The 18,791-nt window shown below is 34.0% G+C and overlaps 2 protein-coding genes and 1 pseudogene across 3 annotated transcripts; all 3 read right to left on the bottom strand.

Moving 5' to 3' along the window:
* Window positions 1–3,328: 3,328 nt before the first annotated feature.
* Window positions 3,329–6,006, bottom strand: LOC143536321 (cytochrome P450 76T24-like; annotated as a pseudogene). Its single transcript, XR_013135870.1, has 3 exons — window positions 5,275–6,006; window positions 4,248–4,676; window positions 3,329–4,169 (listed from the first exon to the last, which is right to left on the bottom strand). The product of XR_013135870.1 is annotated as a cytochrome P450 76T24-like (transcript).
* Window positions 6,007–6,929: 923 nt separating this feature from the next.
* Window positions 6,930–9,375, bottom strand: LOC143536319 (cytochrome P450 76T24-like). The gene is made up of 3 exons (XM_077030340.1): window positions 8,752–9,375; window positions 7,662–8,090; window positions 6,930–7,584 (listed from the first exon to the last, which is right to left on the bottom strand). The coding sequence occupies exons 1-3, from the start codon at window positions 9,208–9,210 to the stop codon at window positions 6,976–6,978; spliced, it is 1,497 nt and encodes a 498-aa protein (XP_076886455.1). The 5' UTR covers window positions 9,211–9,375; the 3' UTR covers window positions 6,930–6,975.
* A 2,714-nt stretch (window positions 9,376–12,089) lies between these two features.
* On the bottom strand, window positions 12,090–16,279 carry LOC143536320 (cytochrome P450 76T24-like). Its single transcript, XM_077030341.1, has 3 exons — window positions 15,821–16,279; window positions 12,928–13,383; window positions 12,090–12,809 (listed from the first exon to the last, which is right to left on the bottom strand). Exons 1-3 carry the CDS (start codon window positions 16,277–16,279, stop codon window positions 12,201–12,203), a joined length of 1,524 nt encoding a protein of 507 aa, XP_076886456.1. The 3' UTR covers window positions 12,090–12,200.
* Between the last annotated feature and the right edge of the window lie 2,512 nt (window positions 16,280–18,791).

The following is an 18,791-nucleotide window of genomic DNA, read 5'->3' as shown; positions in this document are numbered from 1 at the left end:
TGGTGCGTTAGAGGCTCGCGTAATCTATAATAGCAAGGAAAAAGTGGGAGAAAGACATAAATACGAAGGGAGCTAGTGATGTAAGTGACGTTTTCTCTTAACACAAGATAAATGCATTTATTATTTAAACAACATAAAGTAATTTACTTGGGTAAAGTTAATGTACAAATGAAATTAACGTGCTAATTGTGAGAATCAAGTAGAGTAATTATATATACAAGCAGAACTGCTTGTATATATAATTACTCTACTTGATTCTCACAATTAGCACGTTAATTTCATTTATATTTGATTCAAACCCTTATTAACTAATAAGTAAATAGTTTCATATTTTTATATTAAAAAACAAACACACAACTTTTAAATAATTAGATATTTCATCTATCTTTAAACATTATTAGTTATACTTACATATTGTTGAGACCTAAAACCATACTGAATGTGTTAGGGTTATGATCTCGGGTAACAACGCAAGGAGAGGCGCCTCTCAATTGAGTCCATCAGTGGCGGCCCAACCATTTTGGAGGCCTAAAAAAATCAAGGCCCTCTTTTAATTTTCATTGTTACATAACGATATTCATGTGGTCGGGTTTTAAAACGATCATAATAAGCTTTTTTATAGAACTATTGTAGTATTGCATTAGTGAAGAATCTTCATGTTGTGTAACATTAGTGATCACCTTCATAAAATTAATCTCATAATAATTAGCGAAGTCATATAACAAAAAAAAAGATACAGAATCATGTGTTTTACAAACATATCATCATAAGTCTAAGGTGCTATTTTAGTGAACATTGAACACAGATAAACGATTGTAAATTTGTAAGATAAAATAGAGAAGTTATTGATTTATTACACTAAGTTAATCGTAAATTGGTCTTAATAACTGTTTACTTACCGAGAGTTAGATATGTGAAATTATAAATTTATAGTATTTGTTTTTTTTTTGTCGTGTACCATATATAAAATTATAAAACTTATAAGTAGTATATATATGTGTGTGTGTGTGTATGTGTGTGTGTCATATCCGGTACGTAAAATTAGAAAATTAAGATTTTTTTTTGTTACGAAAAAAAACAAGTGACTAATTTATAATACATATTTAATGTATATGCAACTTACAATGGAACTATGGAAGTCATTACGTTTGCTAGGAAACAACTAGCAAAAAGAAGAGCCCCTTATAAGAGAATCAATCATGAGACAGAAAATTAAAAACAATTGAAATAAATAATGAACCACATGTATGAGAATCGAACTTGGGTGGAAGGTGGAAGAGTTACCATATAAACAACACTAGAAGCATGCATGCTAACCAACGAGGCAATGAATTGAACTAGGTTACAAATGAACTCTGTTAATTAGTATTTGTATCAAAATTTAAATGGGGGCCTCATTTTCTTTGGAGCCTAAAGCCCTAGCCTGGCCCAACTAAACTGTTGGGCCGGCCCTGGAATCCATCATGGTTTTATTGTGTCGTTTTCTTCTTATCGTGTTACAAGTTGGATTGTAAAGACATAAAATACTCGTTAGAGGGTTTGGAACCTTAGCTCTAGGGCAATTTAATGCTCTAAGTCATTTGGATTGTCATTTAAGAATAGTTTATATATATATAGTATAATACCGCATTACACGATCACATGCATGTGTGTATGTAGACGGATAGATATATAGATAGTAAAATCAACCTCCTTATATGTAGAGGTGTACAAACCGGTTTTTCCTAAACCGAACCGGTTTGGTCAAAACCGGTTTGACCCAAACTAGTAGGATCAAGAAAGGTGACCTGGTCCGGCTCTCTTCGATTCAATTTAGAACCAGGTTTAACCAAACCGGTCGGGTTTTAAAACTGGTTTGGTAGGTCATAAGAGGAACCGGTCCCAGAACCGTTGGTTTGGGAACCGATTTGGATGAAACCAGTTTTATTATTAAACCAGTTCGGTTTGATTTACATAGAACCGGTCCCAAACCGGGGTTTTTTAACATCTCTACAGCTCTACTTATTACTTATATGTAGAAAAGTATATGTATCTTATCATTTACTTGGGCTCACCAATGTGTTGCCCACTTATGTTGGGTTGACATGATGGGCTTTGACTCATTTACAAGGATATCTCTTCACAAATCAAACAGCGATTAAATTAAATCTTTAAATACATGGATATAAAAACTTTGTGACTATATGTCTAAATACCAAATCAGTTAATTAGACAACTTAACTTCACTTTCGATCAATCCTTATACTTGAAATGAATGTCAATAGTAACTAAAACATGGGAACCAAAAGCCTCTAACCTATAAGGTTTAACAAAAAATATTAGTGCAAGCATATCCATTCTGAAAAGGCTTTAAAATCTAATTTTACCTATATAGAGGAATATTATATTTTTTATTTTCAATAAAAATGGAATCGCTTAGAAATGTGCGTATTTTTTTTTACTACAAAACGATTACAATAAAGTGGCAGGCAAACGGGCAACAAGCTGCGCAGCAACCCCCATTTGAATAGCAAGGCCAATCATACTAAAAACGAAGCTTTGGGACCTAGGAACTGAAGAGGTTCCGTGTACGACACGTTAAACCCTACTCAAAAAATTTACAGCCTCTGGGCAGAAAACCAAAAGTATCAAAAGCAAATGGGAGAAAGACATGTTGATTCTCTAAACAAGCTTTCTCGTGTTTAACAACTTTGCCTGATTTAGCCTTCAACGCAGCTGACCCACAAGGCCACAACAAACCCACGATTCCTGAGCCCAACAAGAGGAGACACTCCTGTAAGATCCACACAAGCGTGTTCCCCCCTGCCCACCCGAAGATAAGAATATCAGTTGGTCGTAAAGTAGACATCCCTTCAAGAGGATCTGTGAGAAAGTTAACAGGGCCTCTTTTTTAGCAGAAATATCTGCCCGTTTAAAAACATCACACCGAACATCCCTAACCAAATCATGTCTGTATTTAAAGTCAGATAATTCTTTGCAATGCACAGCATCTGCGTATTTATAAATTTATCATTTTTTCGTCAAAACTTTTGTGTTTGAGCTATGTATCAGTGGGTGTTAGAGTTCGTTAGCACCCTAATGGCAAGTGGCGAATCACCTAACAATCTCGTCCAATTGGAGAGAAGTACAATGTTGCACCACCCATAACCCTAATGTCATTTCTATTAATGTAACTTCTTTTCATAAAAATATAATTTTTTTACAACATTTTTTCCCCAACCGTTGTTATAAGAAAGTTTTTCTATCAAGGTGTTCAAACACAAATTTATCCTTACTTCGAAATAATGAATAGTTCATCTTTGAAGTCATGCATACCATATGGTTGTCCATAATGAAAGTACATCTAGGGTTAAGTGTATAAAACCTTTAATCCTACCTTCGATCCAAGCACATGGCCAAAATAGGCGAAGCAACCATTGTATCCTATAGTCGAACTTTGGAAATAAGTGTGTTAAAACATTATGCAAGTACACAAGTTTTTATAAAGGATAAGCTAAATACAAATATGTTAATATATTTTTTTATTCAAACAATACACCTATTTCATCTATTTGAACCCATTAAAGTTTGATTGGGATAACCATAAGTGGTGCATTCTTTTGCAACGTGAGCTCAAACTTTTCGCACATGTCCATATCTTTTGCTTTTATGTTTCCTTCGAGCTTCCAATTGAACTTTTGAATCAAAGAACCTAACACTATATGCAACATTCTATGTGCCATATTCAATCCTGGGCATATCCTTCTTCCAGCACCAAATGGAATAAGCTCGAAATCTTGGCCTTTATAGTTAATATTGACTTCCAAAAACCTCGCCGGCATGAACGATTCTGGGTGTGACCACACTTTTGGGTCGCGCCCCATCGCCCATGCATTACAAAGGATTTGTGCCTTTTTAGGCACCAAGAAGCCTTGAATATCTACGTCACATATGGCTTGGTGAGGGACGAGAAAGGGAGCCAGAGGATATAACCGGAGAGTTTCTTTTATAACAGCTTGCAGGTAAGGAAGTTGAGGTAGATCAGATTCTTGTAGTATATTTTCCTTGTGTTCCATAAGTTTAATGATCTCTAATCGAGCCACTTCCAATTTGTCTGGGTTATGAATAAGCTCAGCCATGGCCCATTCTAATGTGCTTGATGTTGTATCGGTTCTAGCTGTAAATAACGCCTATAATAAATTATTCATGATAAATGGAGAATGCTAATATAAACCATGTCATGACATATTTAGAAAATATTTACTTACGAAAAACAAATGTCTCATGTCATTTCGATTGATTGAAGATTCATCCATTTGGTTGAGGTTGAGCAGCACGTCCAACACATCATTGTTTGTTGATGAAGTTGACCGTGCTTGCACCCGTTGATCAATAACCCTATCAATGATAGTAATTATCTTTTTAGCATAAACATTTGCACGCCGAAGTAATCCTTGGGGATCAAGCGATTTGAAAATTGGAAAAAAGTCTCCTATGTTTGGTTTCCCTGCAAGTTCCATTAGAGCCCATACATTGTCTTTGAATTCTTGTGATGACAAGGAATCATATTGTGCAAAATCCATTGAAAACATGAAGTTTGAGAGAATATTAAGAGATGTTGTAAATGCCACTCCACCTATGCTCACGACCTTTTCACTTGTACAACACTGATTAACATGATCGATAAGTTCTTTCACCTAGAAGCACAATAGGAAATTAATAGATTATGTGTCTTTCTATATTTTCGTCAACTAAAATACAAACAGACAAACAAACAAGCGTATACAAGACACCCCATTTGTAACATAGCTATTTGTTTGGTCCATGGAATGTATAATGACAAGTGTTTCCTATATTTCATGAGATAAAGAGGTTGCGCTCACTAAGGTGCTGTTTGTTTTTTCAGAGTTAAAATGTCTGCAGTCTGTGGACCACATCTGCAGGCACATGTAGCAGAAGAGGTGGATCAAACTTTTGCAGTTTGCAAGAAGAAGACTGTTGTGTAAAATATTATATAAAATAGTATAATCGATCAAACAATACAATACACAATGAAATACTATAGAAAAAAACACAAAAAACAAGTTAGAATTAATCTTTTAAGTTATTTAAATATCTAAAAATGATCGTTCAATACATAGTTAAAAAAATGTTTAAAATTAAATCCTACAAACTAAAACTAGGCAATTTCTTATAAAAGAAAACCATATGAAAGAAGATAGACCAAAATAAAGTAGTTTAATTAACCCACCTTTGTCTTACATAAAACCAACATACAAATATAATATTTGTTACCTTCTTTTGGCGTAGGGTTTCACTAGCATCTAAACGTTGCACTGAAAACATATACTCTTTACTTATTCTTCTTAGCCTTCGCCAATGATCTCCAGCCGACAGCCACACTATGGAGTACTTATTATGGTCCACCATTCTTGCAACATCGGGTACTGATCGGCTAGAGAACGAGTGGTCATGTGTTTGAAAGAATTCTTTGGCTATATCCGGTGATGAAACAACTATAGTTCTAGTTCCTAACTAGTGACATTAAAGGACCGTAACGTCTAGAGAGTTTTGCAAGAGAGTGATGGGGTTTGTTGCCAAGTTGTAGAAGGTTCCCGATAACCAGAAAAGGGAATGGTCCTGGTGGAAGGCGTGAGCGGCTATGGCTGAAGAGGGTGATAGTGATAGCGATAGCGATAGCGATGCATGTTAAAAGGAAAGAAAATAAGAAAGAGTGAGTGAGAGAAGTGTAATCCATGTATCCTTGTATTGTTGTCTCGTGTGGTCGTTGTGTGTGTTTTTATGATAATTGATGATACTTAAATTATTGGAAATGTGTGGCATGCATTGCAACCACTCTTATAATATCTAAAGTTTGAAGAATTCAAGATTTTGTATATTGTTTTAAAACATTATCTTTCTTTAGTAAATTTGATTTTGGTCTAATTACATGAGATACGTGATGGTTAAGGTTTAGAAGTTATAATTTTTAGGTCTCAAATTTAAAATTTGACTTGATCAGCATGGGAGGTTTTTTCATAGTAGTAGGTTTTCTCATTTAAGATAAGATGGTGTTCCTGAGTGAGTTAGTCTGAAGCGCAGAAGCGTCAAAATCAGTATTAACGTTTGACATCCCGTCTTAAATAAACTCATTAAGATATTAGAAGTAGTTCTACTATTTTAAAAGAAAGGAAGAATGAGCTTGTGTTAGACGGTTCTCTACACCGTTTACTTTACCTGTAAATAAAATGGGATATTGCTTGTGATTGGTTGAAAATGGGTGAGGTCCACCCACTTTGTTGAAAATGATTTCACCCGAAAAGCATTTTTTTAAGGAGGGGGAGGGGGTGGTTCAGGACAAAGCATGCTTGGCGCCCCCATCGTGGATGCCTAAGGTGTGATATTTCTCTTTAAATTAATTGTGTTATATATATATATATATATATATTTCTCTTATTAGCCAACATGGTTTAATATTTATAAATATCATCTCAACTGTTTTTTTTTGGAAGAAACACGTACGCTGCATCTTATCCTAAAAAACGTTAACATAACTGACTTCATAGATGGTTTTATATTGGGGTTTTTTTCACCCTTCTCTTATGGTACTACTTCGCAATCGGTCACTCAGGAGTATTAGCCTTCCAAGGTGGTCCTTGCTGATTCACACGGAATTCCACGTGCCTCATGCTACTCGGGTCAGATCGTAAACCAGTGATGCTTTCGGCTACTGGACTTTCGCCATCTATGGTGCAACATTCTACTGCTTCGCCTAACAAAGGCTTGGACTTAAAGGCCAACCTCCTACATCTGATCCAAGCACACAACCATAAATGGGCGAAGCAACCAATAAATCCTATTGTAGAACTATGGAAACAAGTGCATAAGCTGCATTATGCAGCTAGACAGTTTTTTTGTATAAAAGATATAGCTAAATACAAATATATTAAGATGCTTTTTTAATTCAAACAATACAACTACACCTATTTGAATCTATTAAATTCTAAGTGGGATGGCTTTAAGTGGTACATTCTTTTGCAATGTGAGCCCAAACTTCTCGCTCATATCCATATCTTTTGCTTTTATGTTTTTTTCGAGCTTCCAATCGAACTTCTGAATCAAAGAACCTAACACTATATGCAATATTCTATGTGCCATATTCAATCCCGGACATATCCTTCTCCCTGCACCAAATGGAATGAACTCGAAATCTTGGCCTTTATAGTTAATATTGACATCAAGAAACCTCTCCGGCATAAATGTTTCTGGGTGTGACCATACTTTTGGGTCTCGCCCCATCGCCCATACATTACAGATGATTTGTGCATTTTTAGGTACTATGAAGCCTTGAATTTCTACATCACGGATGGATTGGTGAGGAATGAGAAAAGGGACCGAAGGATGTAATCGAAGAGTCTCTTTTATAACAGCTTGCAGGTAAGGGAGTTGAGATAGGTCAGACTCTTGTAGTATATTTTCATTGTGTTTCATAAGTTTAGTGACCTCTGATCGAGCCAATTCTAGTTTGTCTGGGTTGCGAATAAGCTCAACCATGGCCCATTCCAATGTGCTCGATGTCGTATCAGTTCCCGCAATAAATAAATCCTACAGTAAATTATAAATGATAAAGTGAGAGGGCTAATATAAACATGCCATGACATATTTAGAAAAGATTTACTTACGAGAAACAAATGTCTCATATCATTTCTACTGAATGAAGATTCATCGATTTGGTTGAGGTTGAGCAACACATCCAATACATCATCTTTTGTTGATGACGTTGACCGTGTTTGCACCCGTTGATCAATGACCCTATCAATGATAGTTAGTATCCTTTCAGCATAAACATTTGCACGTCGAAACAATCCTTGGGGATCAAATGATTTAAGAATCGGAAAAAGGTCTGCTATGTTTGGTTTCCCCGCAACTTCCAGTAATGCCCATACAGCATCTTTGAAATCTTGTGATGACAAAGAATCATATGGTGCAAAATCCATTGAAAACATGAAGTTTGAGAGAATATTAAGTGATGTTGTAAATGCCAATCCACATATGTTCACGGCCTTTTCACTTATACAACATTGGTTAACATGGTCGATAAGTTCTTTTACCTAGATGTACAATAAGACGTTAAATGGTTATGTACTTCTCAATATATGTTTCATCAACTAAATTGTAATCAAAATAAATTTAACAAAAAATTTACTTGTAGTAAAACTATTTTTAGGATAAATTAAAAGTAAACATTTCCTCTATCCTAAAAAATAGAAAGCCTGCTCACACTAACACACCACACTAAAAAACAAAAACAAAAACAAAAGCAATCTGTATAATATTATATGATACAAATACAGTATACTCAAGTAATACATGGAAGACCTTTTAGTTTTTTTTTCCGAACGGTGACTTTCACAGTTAAGCTAGCACTGCGCGACCAAGTCGCGCCCCACCACCCCACTCAGGCCAGCTATGTTGACAAGATCGGGATCCACGCTGGCATCCAAGTTTGACTTGGCATTCCCGGTAAAACCCAGTTTGCTCACCCACACAAATAACGAGTTAATCTTTTTTAAGTTATTTAAATTAAATATCTTAAATTGATTATTTATATGTAAGTATACAAACACAAGAGTTCACATAAAAAATCATCAAAATATTATCAAATCCAAAAAAGAAAACCTAAAGTTCAAGATTTATACCATAAATAAACAAATTTATTTAACCCACCTTTTGTCTTACATAAAACCAACATACAAATATAATATTTGTTACCTTCTTTTGGCGTAGGGTTTCACTAGCATCTAAACGTTGCATTGAGAACATATACTCTTTACTTATTCTTCTTAGTCTTCGCCAATGATCTCCAGCCGGCAAAAACACCATAGAGTACTTATTATGGTCCAATGCTCTTGTGACATCGATTGTTACTCGGCCAGAGAACGAATGGTCATGTGTTAGAAAGAATTCTTTGGCTATATCGGGTGATGAAACGACTATAGTTGTTATAGTTCCTAGTTTAAGTGACATTAAAGGACCGTAACGTTTAGAGAGTTTTGCAAGAGAGTGGTAGGGGTTGTTGCCAAGGTATAGAAGGTTTCCAATGAGCGGTAAAGGGTACGGTCCTGGTGGAAGGCGTGAATTGCGGTGGCCGGAAATGGTGGTGGTGATGGCATGGGTGAATATGAAAATGATAGGAAATAAGAAAGAGATGGTGAGATCAATGTAGTCCATAACTATGTGGAGTGTGTTTTCTGATAATTGTTTTGAGTGATGACACTCAATTTATTGTAGTTGCATGTGTGACCACCGACTCACGCAAAACATCTAAAAGAAAACAAATCCTATCCTATCCTATCCTATCCTACTATCCTATCTTACTATACTTATAAAACAAAATGTTAAAGCTTATGTGTTAAGTCTACATTTCTTAATCTCTAATCTCATTCATCTTAATTATTCATGAATCATTGATCAAAATTATTTTATCACTGGGTTATAACATAGTTGGGTAGATTTTTTTTCATTATTCAGAAGCGTGTAAATTGTCACTTTTATAATCACCATTCAAAAAGTTTTTATGGGTCATTTTAAAAACGGACCTTATTTATTTATTTCATTTTATTTTTTTTTCTGTTAATTTTTTTAATTTGTTTCAAATAATAAACTTTTTTTATTTTTATCATTTGATAAAATCCCTTGTAATGGGTTCAAAAGCTAATAATAATAAAAATAATAATAATAACTAAAATGACTCATTTGACCACATAAATTCCTTGACTAACCCTTTAATCTAAATAATACCTAAAATGACCATTTTCTAAACAGATCCATCATAATAGAACTGATCACATCCGATAGATCTATGTGACACCATTTCATTTTTGAACCAACCACATCACATCCTGACACATGCACACTTAAACGGTCGGGCCCGGCCATTTATTAAAAACCGACCGTTTAGTTTGCTAATAATAATAATTGGATCTTCAAAAACATTTTTATTTTTTGTTTATATTCTAGACTTTTAATATTTGACACTATCATCATCGTAAAATATTTGACATGTTTAAAATGTGTGAATTTAATGTTGATGATGTGTCCAAAAGATATTTTGTATTCCGTAGCTAGCATACAAACATAAATAGTAAGTAATAACATAAAAATAAATATATCACATAAAAGTTTATTTTTCACATAATGAAGCTAATAAAATAACATTAATATACAAACTTTAAGGGAATATCAAATTGTAAAAACTTTTTTCAGGTATATAATTCTGATATAGTATTGAAAAAAAAAAAATTCAATGAAGATTGGAAGGTATGTGAAGTTTGGTGGGGGGGGGGGGGGGGGGGGGATGGGGTTATAAAAAGTTAAGTGGAAATTTACCCTTCAGATCGGACCAAATGTGACGTTTGAATGAACACCGGGACCAAATGTCAGAATTTATATTAGGGAACAAAACCACAATATTATATATGTACGCCAAGAGCCTTTTATATGCGACATTTGAGACAACTGACTGCTATTGCTATTGCTATTGCTATTGCTTTGATATGAAACCAAAATGACATTCAAAGCCTTCTAATAGTTTCATAATGCAAATTACAACATTTGTCCGGTTATGAATGTTCATTTACATTGCATAATGCATGCATTCTTGGAGTGTAAATGAGTTATACGGCCCTAGCTAAGTTGCTTAAATAGTTTCTTTAACACAACTTGGGTTTTTTATGAGCTTAGATTCAAAACGTGTCCGGAATTGTTTTATATGAAACATGGAGTCTATTTTATGAACCCAAATCCAAACAAACTGATCGGATTTGTTTATATACGACCTTAGTTACACGTCTAGGAGACTAGAAGTTGGAGACTTTGACAACATGTCACAAGAATCTATACTTTATAGAATTACAACTTTTTTCAATAATTTAAATTTGACTTTTGTAACGATATATGGACGTCCTAGTCCTTGTCATATTAAACTTCATGTGTAGAGATGAGCAAATAGTACTGGTATAAAAAAAAAGAATACCGTCAATAACGATTCGGCACCAGATATATGATGTTTCATGATCGGTTCGGTACCATTACAGTTCCAGGTTTAAGGATCAAGTGAGTTAAATGTGTCAGAAGGAGACCCGTGTTAAAATGTTATAATCCATATTATTGATTTTTATATCAGTTATAATTTAGTTTTGTATCTCATTAACAATATGTGTTTTTTATTTATATAAATATGGTGAGCTTGGAACCAAAACAAAAGCAATGGAACACCCAGAACTCGATGTGAATATATGTTCCAGTGTTAGGCTACCTTAATGACCGCTCAAGACATCAAGTTGGCTATGTGATTAGTTAGTTTCAACGCACACCACCCGGCTTGTTCTTGGTGTGGGGGCCTTTCCCCAATTCGCACAAAGTTGCCCCTCGTGATGGCCAATATAGTAATCGTTCTGTAACGCAAATTAACAATACAGTTTTCATGGCGAATCACACCACAAAACTATATTCATTGACCAAACTATGCACTACCGACGAGCTCTGGCGCAAATTTGTAACAATAAGGGCATCTTCAGGGAGCTGTCTATTTCAAACGGTCCTTGTAGCAGTGTCCAAATTGCCAGTGACAACATTTGTGGAGTTTGAGATCTTTGATTAGCATATTTATCGGTAAGGGTAGAGGTAACATGTTGTAGTAACCACAACCCCAAATGTCATTTCTAGCAATGTAACTTCTGTACACCAAAACTTGACCAACAAAATATTAGAGAATTTAAAAAAGTTACGCTTCTAGGGTGTATAATCTCGGATTTTATTCATACTTTTAACAATATTGAGGTAGATACAAGCATCCACCCAATGGTTATTTGTCCATAATGAAAGCACTATTCGTGGTTAAGTGTATAAGACCTTTACTCCTGCATCACTGTCCACGGTTAAGTGTATAAAACATTTACTTCTACATTCGGTCCAAACACACGACAAAATATGGCTAAAGCAACCCGAGATAAGGATTATTATTATTATAGGCCAAGGCCATTAAATCATATTGTGAAACTTGGGGAACTAGTACATAAGTTACTACATAAAGGATCATAGGCCAAGGCTAATAAATCATAGTGTGAATTATGCAACTATATAAGTTCTTATAGTAGGTAAGCTTTATAGTTGTAATGTTATTTATTTAAAGAAAATGCAAGCACATCTATTTTTAACTATTAAAGTTTGAGTGGAATGGCTTTGAGTGGCACAGTCTTTTGCAATGTGAGCCCAAATTTTTCGGTCATATCCATATCTTTTGCTTTAATGTTTTCTTCGAGCTTCCAGTCAAACTTCTGAATCAAAGAACCTAACGTTATATGTAACATTCTATGTGCCATATTCAATCCCGGACACATCCTCCTCCCTGCACCAAATGGAATTAGCTCAAAGTCTTGACCTTTATAGTCAATATTGCCTTCTAGAAACCTCTCCGGCCTAAAGGTTTCTGGTTGTGACCATACTTTTGGGTCTCGCCCCATCGCCCATACATTACAAAGGATTTGGGCATTTTTGGGCACCATGAAGCCTTGGATTTCTACGTCACGTATGGCTTGGTGAGGAACGAGTAAAGGTACCGGAGGATGTAAACGGAATGTTTCTTTTATTACAGCTTGCAAGTAAGGGAGTTGGGTGAGGTCGAATTCTTGTAGTGTACTTTTCTTGTGTTTCATAAGTTTGATGATCTCTGCTCGAGCCGTTTCTAATTTGTTAGGGTTGTGAATAAGCTCAGTCATGGCCCATTCCAATGTACTTGATGTTGTGTCAGTTCCAGCAATAAATAAAGCCTACAATACAGTTAAAAATAATAAATTCCAAGGGCCAATATATACCTACCATAATTTTTTGATGTCTCATTTAGCCATTATTTGGGGCAACTTGTTGACATAATTAAAAAAGACTTACATAAAACAAATGTCTTATATCATTTCGATTGAATGAAGATTCATCCATTTGGTTGAGGAGCAAGTCCAAAACATCATTGTTTGTCATTGAAGTTAATCTTGCTTCATCATTGTTCGTCATTGAAGTTAATCTTGCTTGCAATCGCTGATCAATAATCCTATCAAAGATAGTCATTAGCTTTTTACCATAAACATTTCCACGGTGAACTAATCCTTGGGGATCAAACGATTTAAGAACTGGAAAAAAGTCAGCTATATTTGGTTTCCCTGCAATTTCTAGTAAAGCCCATACATTATCTTTGAATTCTTGTGATGACAAGGAATCATATTGTGCACAATCCCTTGAAAACATTAAGTTCGAGAGAACATTAAGAGATGTCGTGAATGCTAGTCCTCCAATTTTCACGGCCTTTTCACTTGTACAACACCGATTAACATGATCGATAAGTTCTTTTACCTAAAGTAAAATGAGATGGAATTTGTCATTAAATTCTTACCGACTAAAATATTTAAATTTAATCAAATACACAAAGAATTATTAGAATTAATCTTTAAAGTTATTTAAGTAACTAAAATTTATATATATTATTTTTGTTGATAGGTATGTATTGCATTGTATTTTTTTATGTTTAATTTTAATAATTATACTATACATAAAATAAAAATATCTATAAAAGTGTACAATGAATTGCTACATTAATGTGTTTCAATGTTTACTCTTTTGCCCCTCTATTATTTCTTCATCGATAGAATAAGTTATTTATGTTATGAGCATCCACAACAACAAATATCCATAAACCGTTATATAATAACTATATAATATTTCAAACTTTTTCTATAACAAACATTCACAAACCTTATTAAAATATGTTATAATTATATATATGTAATATGTATACATGCATGTGAGAGAGAGAAATAGGGTGGCCCCACAGACATGTCACTTGTTCCACGATAAGGAAAGTTTGTCATCCAAATCCATTTTTTACCACATAGATCTAAACCTAGGAAATTAGAGGTTGTTGATGCTCTGAGTGGTAGTGGTATCCCTTGAGTTTGTACCTTGACAGTTTATATCCATATTGTTTATTTTATTTATCAATCTTGATTAATATAGTATTTAATGTTTCATTATATGGTTGTCTTTTAAGTTTTAACGTTTATTCACTGGTTGTACTCTTTTAACATCGGTCAGTGCCCACGGCGAAGCGCGGGTGGGCAGCCCCTAGTTTATATTATTCATCATTTTTCTTTTGATATTTCTCAAATAACTTGTGTTGTTTAACTTGATGATAAATATGATGGCAATGTTTAAGTTTTTTATCCCAACATTCCGACATAAATTTTGTTTGAAATCGAAGTTGTTTTCGGAATATAATCTTTTTTTAATTGAATAGCTATACGAGTGCCAATGTTCTTCTTGTACTCCGATGAACCGAATCGATTCCGATTGAACAATATTGGTACCGGTATCAGTATTACTGGGCAAGTGTTGCCACAATATTGATACCTTGACGAATCGAACCGATTCCGAACGAATATTGGTACCAGTATTGGTATTATATCATAACCGATATTTATTTTTATGGTTTTCGATGGATGTACAACACATGTTGATATACTTTTGGACATATCACGACTTTATTTTTTGAGTTTCTCGTTACGTTGCTATAGCGAGTGCTGATATCGTAACAAACCGAACTGATACCAACCACATTCTCCCCATATCAAGCAAACAAAACATATTGGTATCCAAATTAAAGGGTATTTGGTCTAGCAGGTGAACGGAGTTTGGCATTTAAAAAGGCGTGAATTCAAGTCCCATTATTGTTAGATAAGAAAGATGTACATTTTAGGAGTATAGTTAGAGAATGTCTGAGTTACCCCTCACGAAAAAAAAAATTACTATCCAAACTCATAGACTTGGAAAGTTGAGAAAAATTTTGGGGGTTAAACACATTAGGTATACGGTATACTTTAGGTGCATTTAATTCTAACATTAACCTGCATGATCTAGTCCAGCACAAAGTCACACTGAATTTAATGAATTGAAAAGAAAGTCTACCGAATTTAAGTAAATGAATAGCTGACAGAGACAAATTAGGCACCATTAAATGAAGCAATATGAATTGCATTAATATTTGCTAGACCTTCACAAATCAAACGCTGTTAAACTTGCAAAGTGTGTTTGTAACCCTTTTCTTTATATAAGTCTTTTTATTTTTCAATTGATTACTATGACAAGAAGGAAAAGTTTTGCTTAAACCACAAAATAAATATATGATATATTCTTTTCTTACTTGAAGTCTTCATCATCATCATCATCATCATCGTACTCAGTATATCCCACCAATAGCAAAGCTATGGTAAGGTCTGAGTTACTTAAAGTCTTGAACTTTGTTATTTATCAACTTCTAACGTACAAAACAAATAAGTTAGACTTTATCTGTTTATAAAATATTTACTTTTCTTGTATAATTAACATTGCATTTTTAGTTTTGTGTTATATATTATTTTATATTCTTTATTATATTTTTTATGTTTAGCTTCCTTTTTCTATAAATATATTAATTAGTTGTACTCTCAAAAATAATAGAATAAAAGAAAAAGTTATTAAATCATTTTTAGCTAAATATTAAAGAAAACAATAAACATAACATGTTTTGATATCCAGCTTTCTCTTTCGGTTGCTATAGGGAGTGTCGGTATCATAACAAAAGCCGAACCAATACTGATAAAATTTCTGCCGCAACACGCAAATCAAATACCTTTTGTGTTTTCTTTATAAACTAGGAAGATACAAATATATGCATGAACATAAAAAGATGTAAATATAAACACATGCACATTGTAATCTATACGTTATTATATAATTTTTTAAAAATATTTGTTACCTTCTTCTGGCGTAGGGGTTCACTGGCATCTAAACGTTGCATGGAAAAAATATACTCTTTGCTTAATCTTCTTAGTCTTCGCCATTGATCTCCGACCGGTAAAAACACTATGGAGTACCTATTATGGTCCACTATTCTTGTGGCATTGGGTACTGATCGGCTAGAGAACGAGTGGTCATGTGTTTGAAAGAATTCTTTCGCTATATCCGGTGATGAAACAACTATGGTTGTTCTAGTTCCTAACTTTAGTGACATTAAAGGACCGTAACGTTTAGAGAGTTTTGCTAGGGAGTGGTGTGGTTTGTTGCCAAGGTGTAAAAGGTTTCCTATTATTGGTAAACGGTAAGGCCCTGGTGGAAGGCGTGAGTTGCGACGGCCGCCGGAGATGGTAATGGTGATAGCATAGTATGTTACTAGGAAAGAAAATAGGAAAGTGAGAGTTAGATAATCGTACTCCATCTATGTTTGTTTTTTGTGGGTAGGGTGTGGTTTCTGATTTTTGAGTACTCAATTTATTGGAGTTGTGTTGGGTGTGTTATTGGTCTCTCATTAATTACTAACCAAAATATAAATATCTTAAAATTTTTTCAAGAACAACGAATAAAGCTTGATCAGTTACCCGGGATAACTCAGTGGTCAAAGGCGCTCAAACACACCGCCTGAATCGCTCAAACACGCCGCCTGAATGCACCCTACAATAAAACTCGGCTATAATCAGCTTCGAACCTAAATTTACTTCCTTTCAATACCACTTGAGCTAAAGTTGTTTTTCATATATAAGAATCTTTAAAATATTACTATCAAACAAAGTGAAGACTCTATTGGCAACCAGGAAACCGATGCCATTTGTTTCATACACTAAAATAATTGTATGATAATATTGAAACTTTAAGAACGATGACTTTTTTGTGTATAGTTTATTACACATTTTAAATTTGAAGAGTCCTGGTGTTACACTTTAGCTGAACTATATTATCTTAACCAGATCCATACCGGCTTTAGAGTTTGGCTTGGGCGTTACGCTGGAAATCATACCGCCGGCTGCCACTTGACAGTCGTTGTGCCGTCACAAGAGAAGAACTATCTGGCGTAACACACGTTGAGACGAAAACCTGGGCGGGCTCGGAATCCGAACTGACTTCCTTGTACAAAGCCTAGCTCAAATATTTCATTGTCAATATTCAACCAAAATGACACAAATGAGGATCAAATTTAAGTCTTCGTTAGAGAAATCAAGTCATCCTACTACTAGACCACCACATGTAAAGAATTCAATATATATATAATTAGAAGGTGCAATTTATTTTTTTAACTTTTAATTAGAAAGAAAATTAACATCTCCCATTTTCTTACAACACTATTTCTTAGGTAAATCTTATTACTAAAAAGAATAGCTTAATGATGTCAACATGTTTTAATAGATATGTCTTTTTTTTAAGATCAATCAAGAAATTTTATAAACGACAAAACACTGATCTAGCAAGATGCTAAGCCGAGGAAAACACCTACAAAGACAACAATCAAAATAAATAAAATTAAATACTTTCCACCTACAACGTCAACAATCAAAATACATCAAAATTAAATACTCTCCGCCTCAATAAATATATCTTTTAAGTAGTGATGGTTCTAGACATGTTCTAAGCAAATAGTGTACTAGTGTAGATTTAGGGTGGTGTTAAAAATACATAAGTTTTAAGTTTAATTTATATTAGTCAGGTTAATTACTATTATATATTTATTTAGTTAATTAATATTTTGAGTTTTATAAATCAAATTCATGTAATTAATATTAAATATATTTGTACGTATTTGCACTTTTTAGAAACAAATACAAATTTGTTTTTAGAAGGTACTTTTAACAAATTTTCTCTTCTCAGGACTTTGATGCAGCGTACTAAAAGTAAACAAAGTCTAATCGCGTTGATTCTTTGAATACCCGTGATGATCCTTCCTTAAACTCCCAAATTCGACCCCAAAAAGCAGGAGTTTGAAAAGCCAATTCGTTTTTATTAAAATCTGATCAATGATCAATTACAAGGCAACTCAACATATTAATAAAACATTCAAAATGGATTTGGGCCAACAAAAATTACAACATGCCAAACAATAGCCTAAAAGAAAACCCAAAAACTAGACAAAAAAACATAAAAGTGACCCAAAAGTCTATTTAGAAGGCTTATTTCGAAAAAAAACATTAAAGTGGCCCACATTCTAACAGTCGTTTTGACTGGTAGCACGCTTGAAACAGAGGCTCGTACACTTGGGCCCACATCATACTCAAACCCTTGAAGTTGATCACCCCATGATGTAAACCTCATGGGAAAACCTCCCTGACAACCACTCCACCAGAGTGGTGATGACACGTCTTTGGATATTTACATGTCATATATTAGGTGAACAGAATTGAAATAGGCTTTGAAAAGATTGTTAACATTTTTTAGCTATTAAATAAAAATCATATTAGTTATAATAAAAGTTATTACTATCAGTAACTTTTACATGTAACTTTGTTTTCTTCACTATTAACTTCATGCCTAATTGGTGGTTGTTTGGTAATTTATGAGAGATTTTAAAGTTGGGTGTAAAGATGTAAGATTTTCAACTTTGGAATGACTTGAATATTGTAAGCTTTCTAATATTCTTTTATATGGGAGGGTGGTAGACGTGACTTAGTAAGCTCGACGGTTGATGTTATAGGACTGTAATGTTTAGAGAGCGCTGGGTTTGTCACCAAGTTTTAAGATGTTTCCATTGATCGGAAAAGCGAAACAGGCCCTTAAGGAAGCCTTAGTTGCGGTGATTGCAATGGGTAATTAGGGGTTATCGTTTATAAAAGCTAATACATTACCGTCAAAGTGTTGCCACTATTCTTGATAGTTGATCCATGGCATGTATTTTGAGTTTATGTATTGTAGTAATCCCATTATTAATAAGAATAGTTGATTCTAATGCTTTCAAGTTCCAACTT

The sequence above is a fragment of the Bidens hawaiensis genome, unplaced genomic scaffold, assembly GCF_021521415.1.
Source record: "Bidens hawaiensis isolate Kalapana, Puna unplaced genomic scaffold, B.hawaiensis_p1.1 tig00010780_1, whole genome shotgun sequence".
Lineage (NCBI taxonomy): Eukaryota > Viridiplantae > Streptophyta > Magnoliopsida > Asterales > Asteraceae > Bidens > Bidens hawaiensis.
The sequence above is the reverse complement of the archived record's forward strand: the minus strand, read 5'-3'. Positions and strand labels throughout refer to the sequence as shown.

What these genes read in the sequence shown, in the direction of transcription:
- LOC143536319 (XM_077030340.1), bottom strand. Translation starts at nt 9,210, where the DNA reads ATGGACTACATTGATCTCACCATCTCTTTCTTATTTCCTATCATTTTC. An exon ending in AAACCCTACGCCAAAAGAAG is followed by an intron (nt 8,091 to 8,751) that starts GTAACAAATATT and finishes TTGTACATCTAG; the next exon opens with GTAAAAGAACTTATCGACCA. An exon ending in ATATGAGACATTTGTTTCTC is followed by an intron (nt 7,585 to 7,661) that starts GTAAGTAAATCT and finishes AATTTACTGTAG; the next exon opens with GATTTATTTATTGCGGGAAC.
- LOC143536320 (XM_077030341.1), bottom strand. Translation starts at nt 16,279, where the DNA reads ATGGAGTACGATTATCTAACTCTCACTTTCCTATTTTCTTTCCTAGTA. An exon ending in AACCCCTACGCCAGAAGAAG is followed by an intron (nt 13,384 to 15,820) that starts GTAACAAATATT and finishes ATTTTACTTTAG; the next exon opens with GTAAAAGAACTTATCGATCA. An exon ending in ATATAAGACATTTGTTTTAT is followed by an intron (nt 12,810 to 12,927) that starts GTAAGTCTTTTT and finishes ACTGTATTGTAG; the next exon opens with GCTTTATTTATTGCTGGAAC.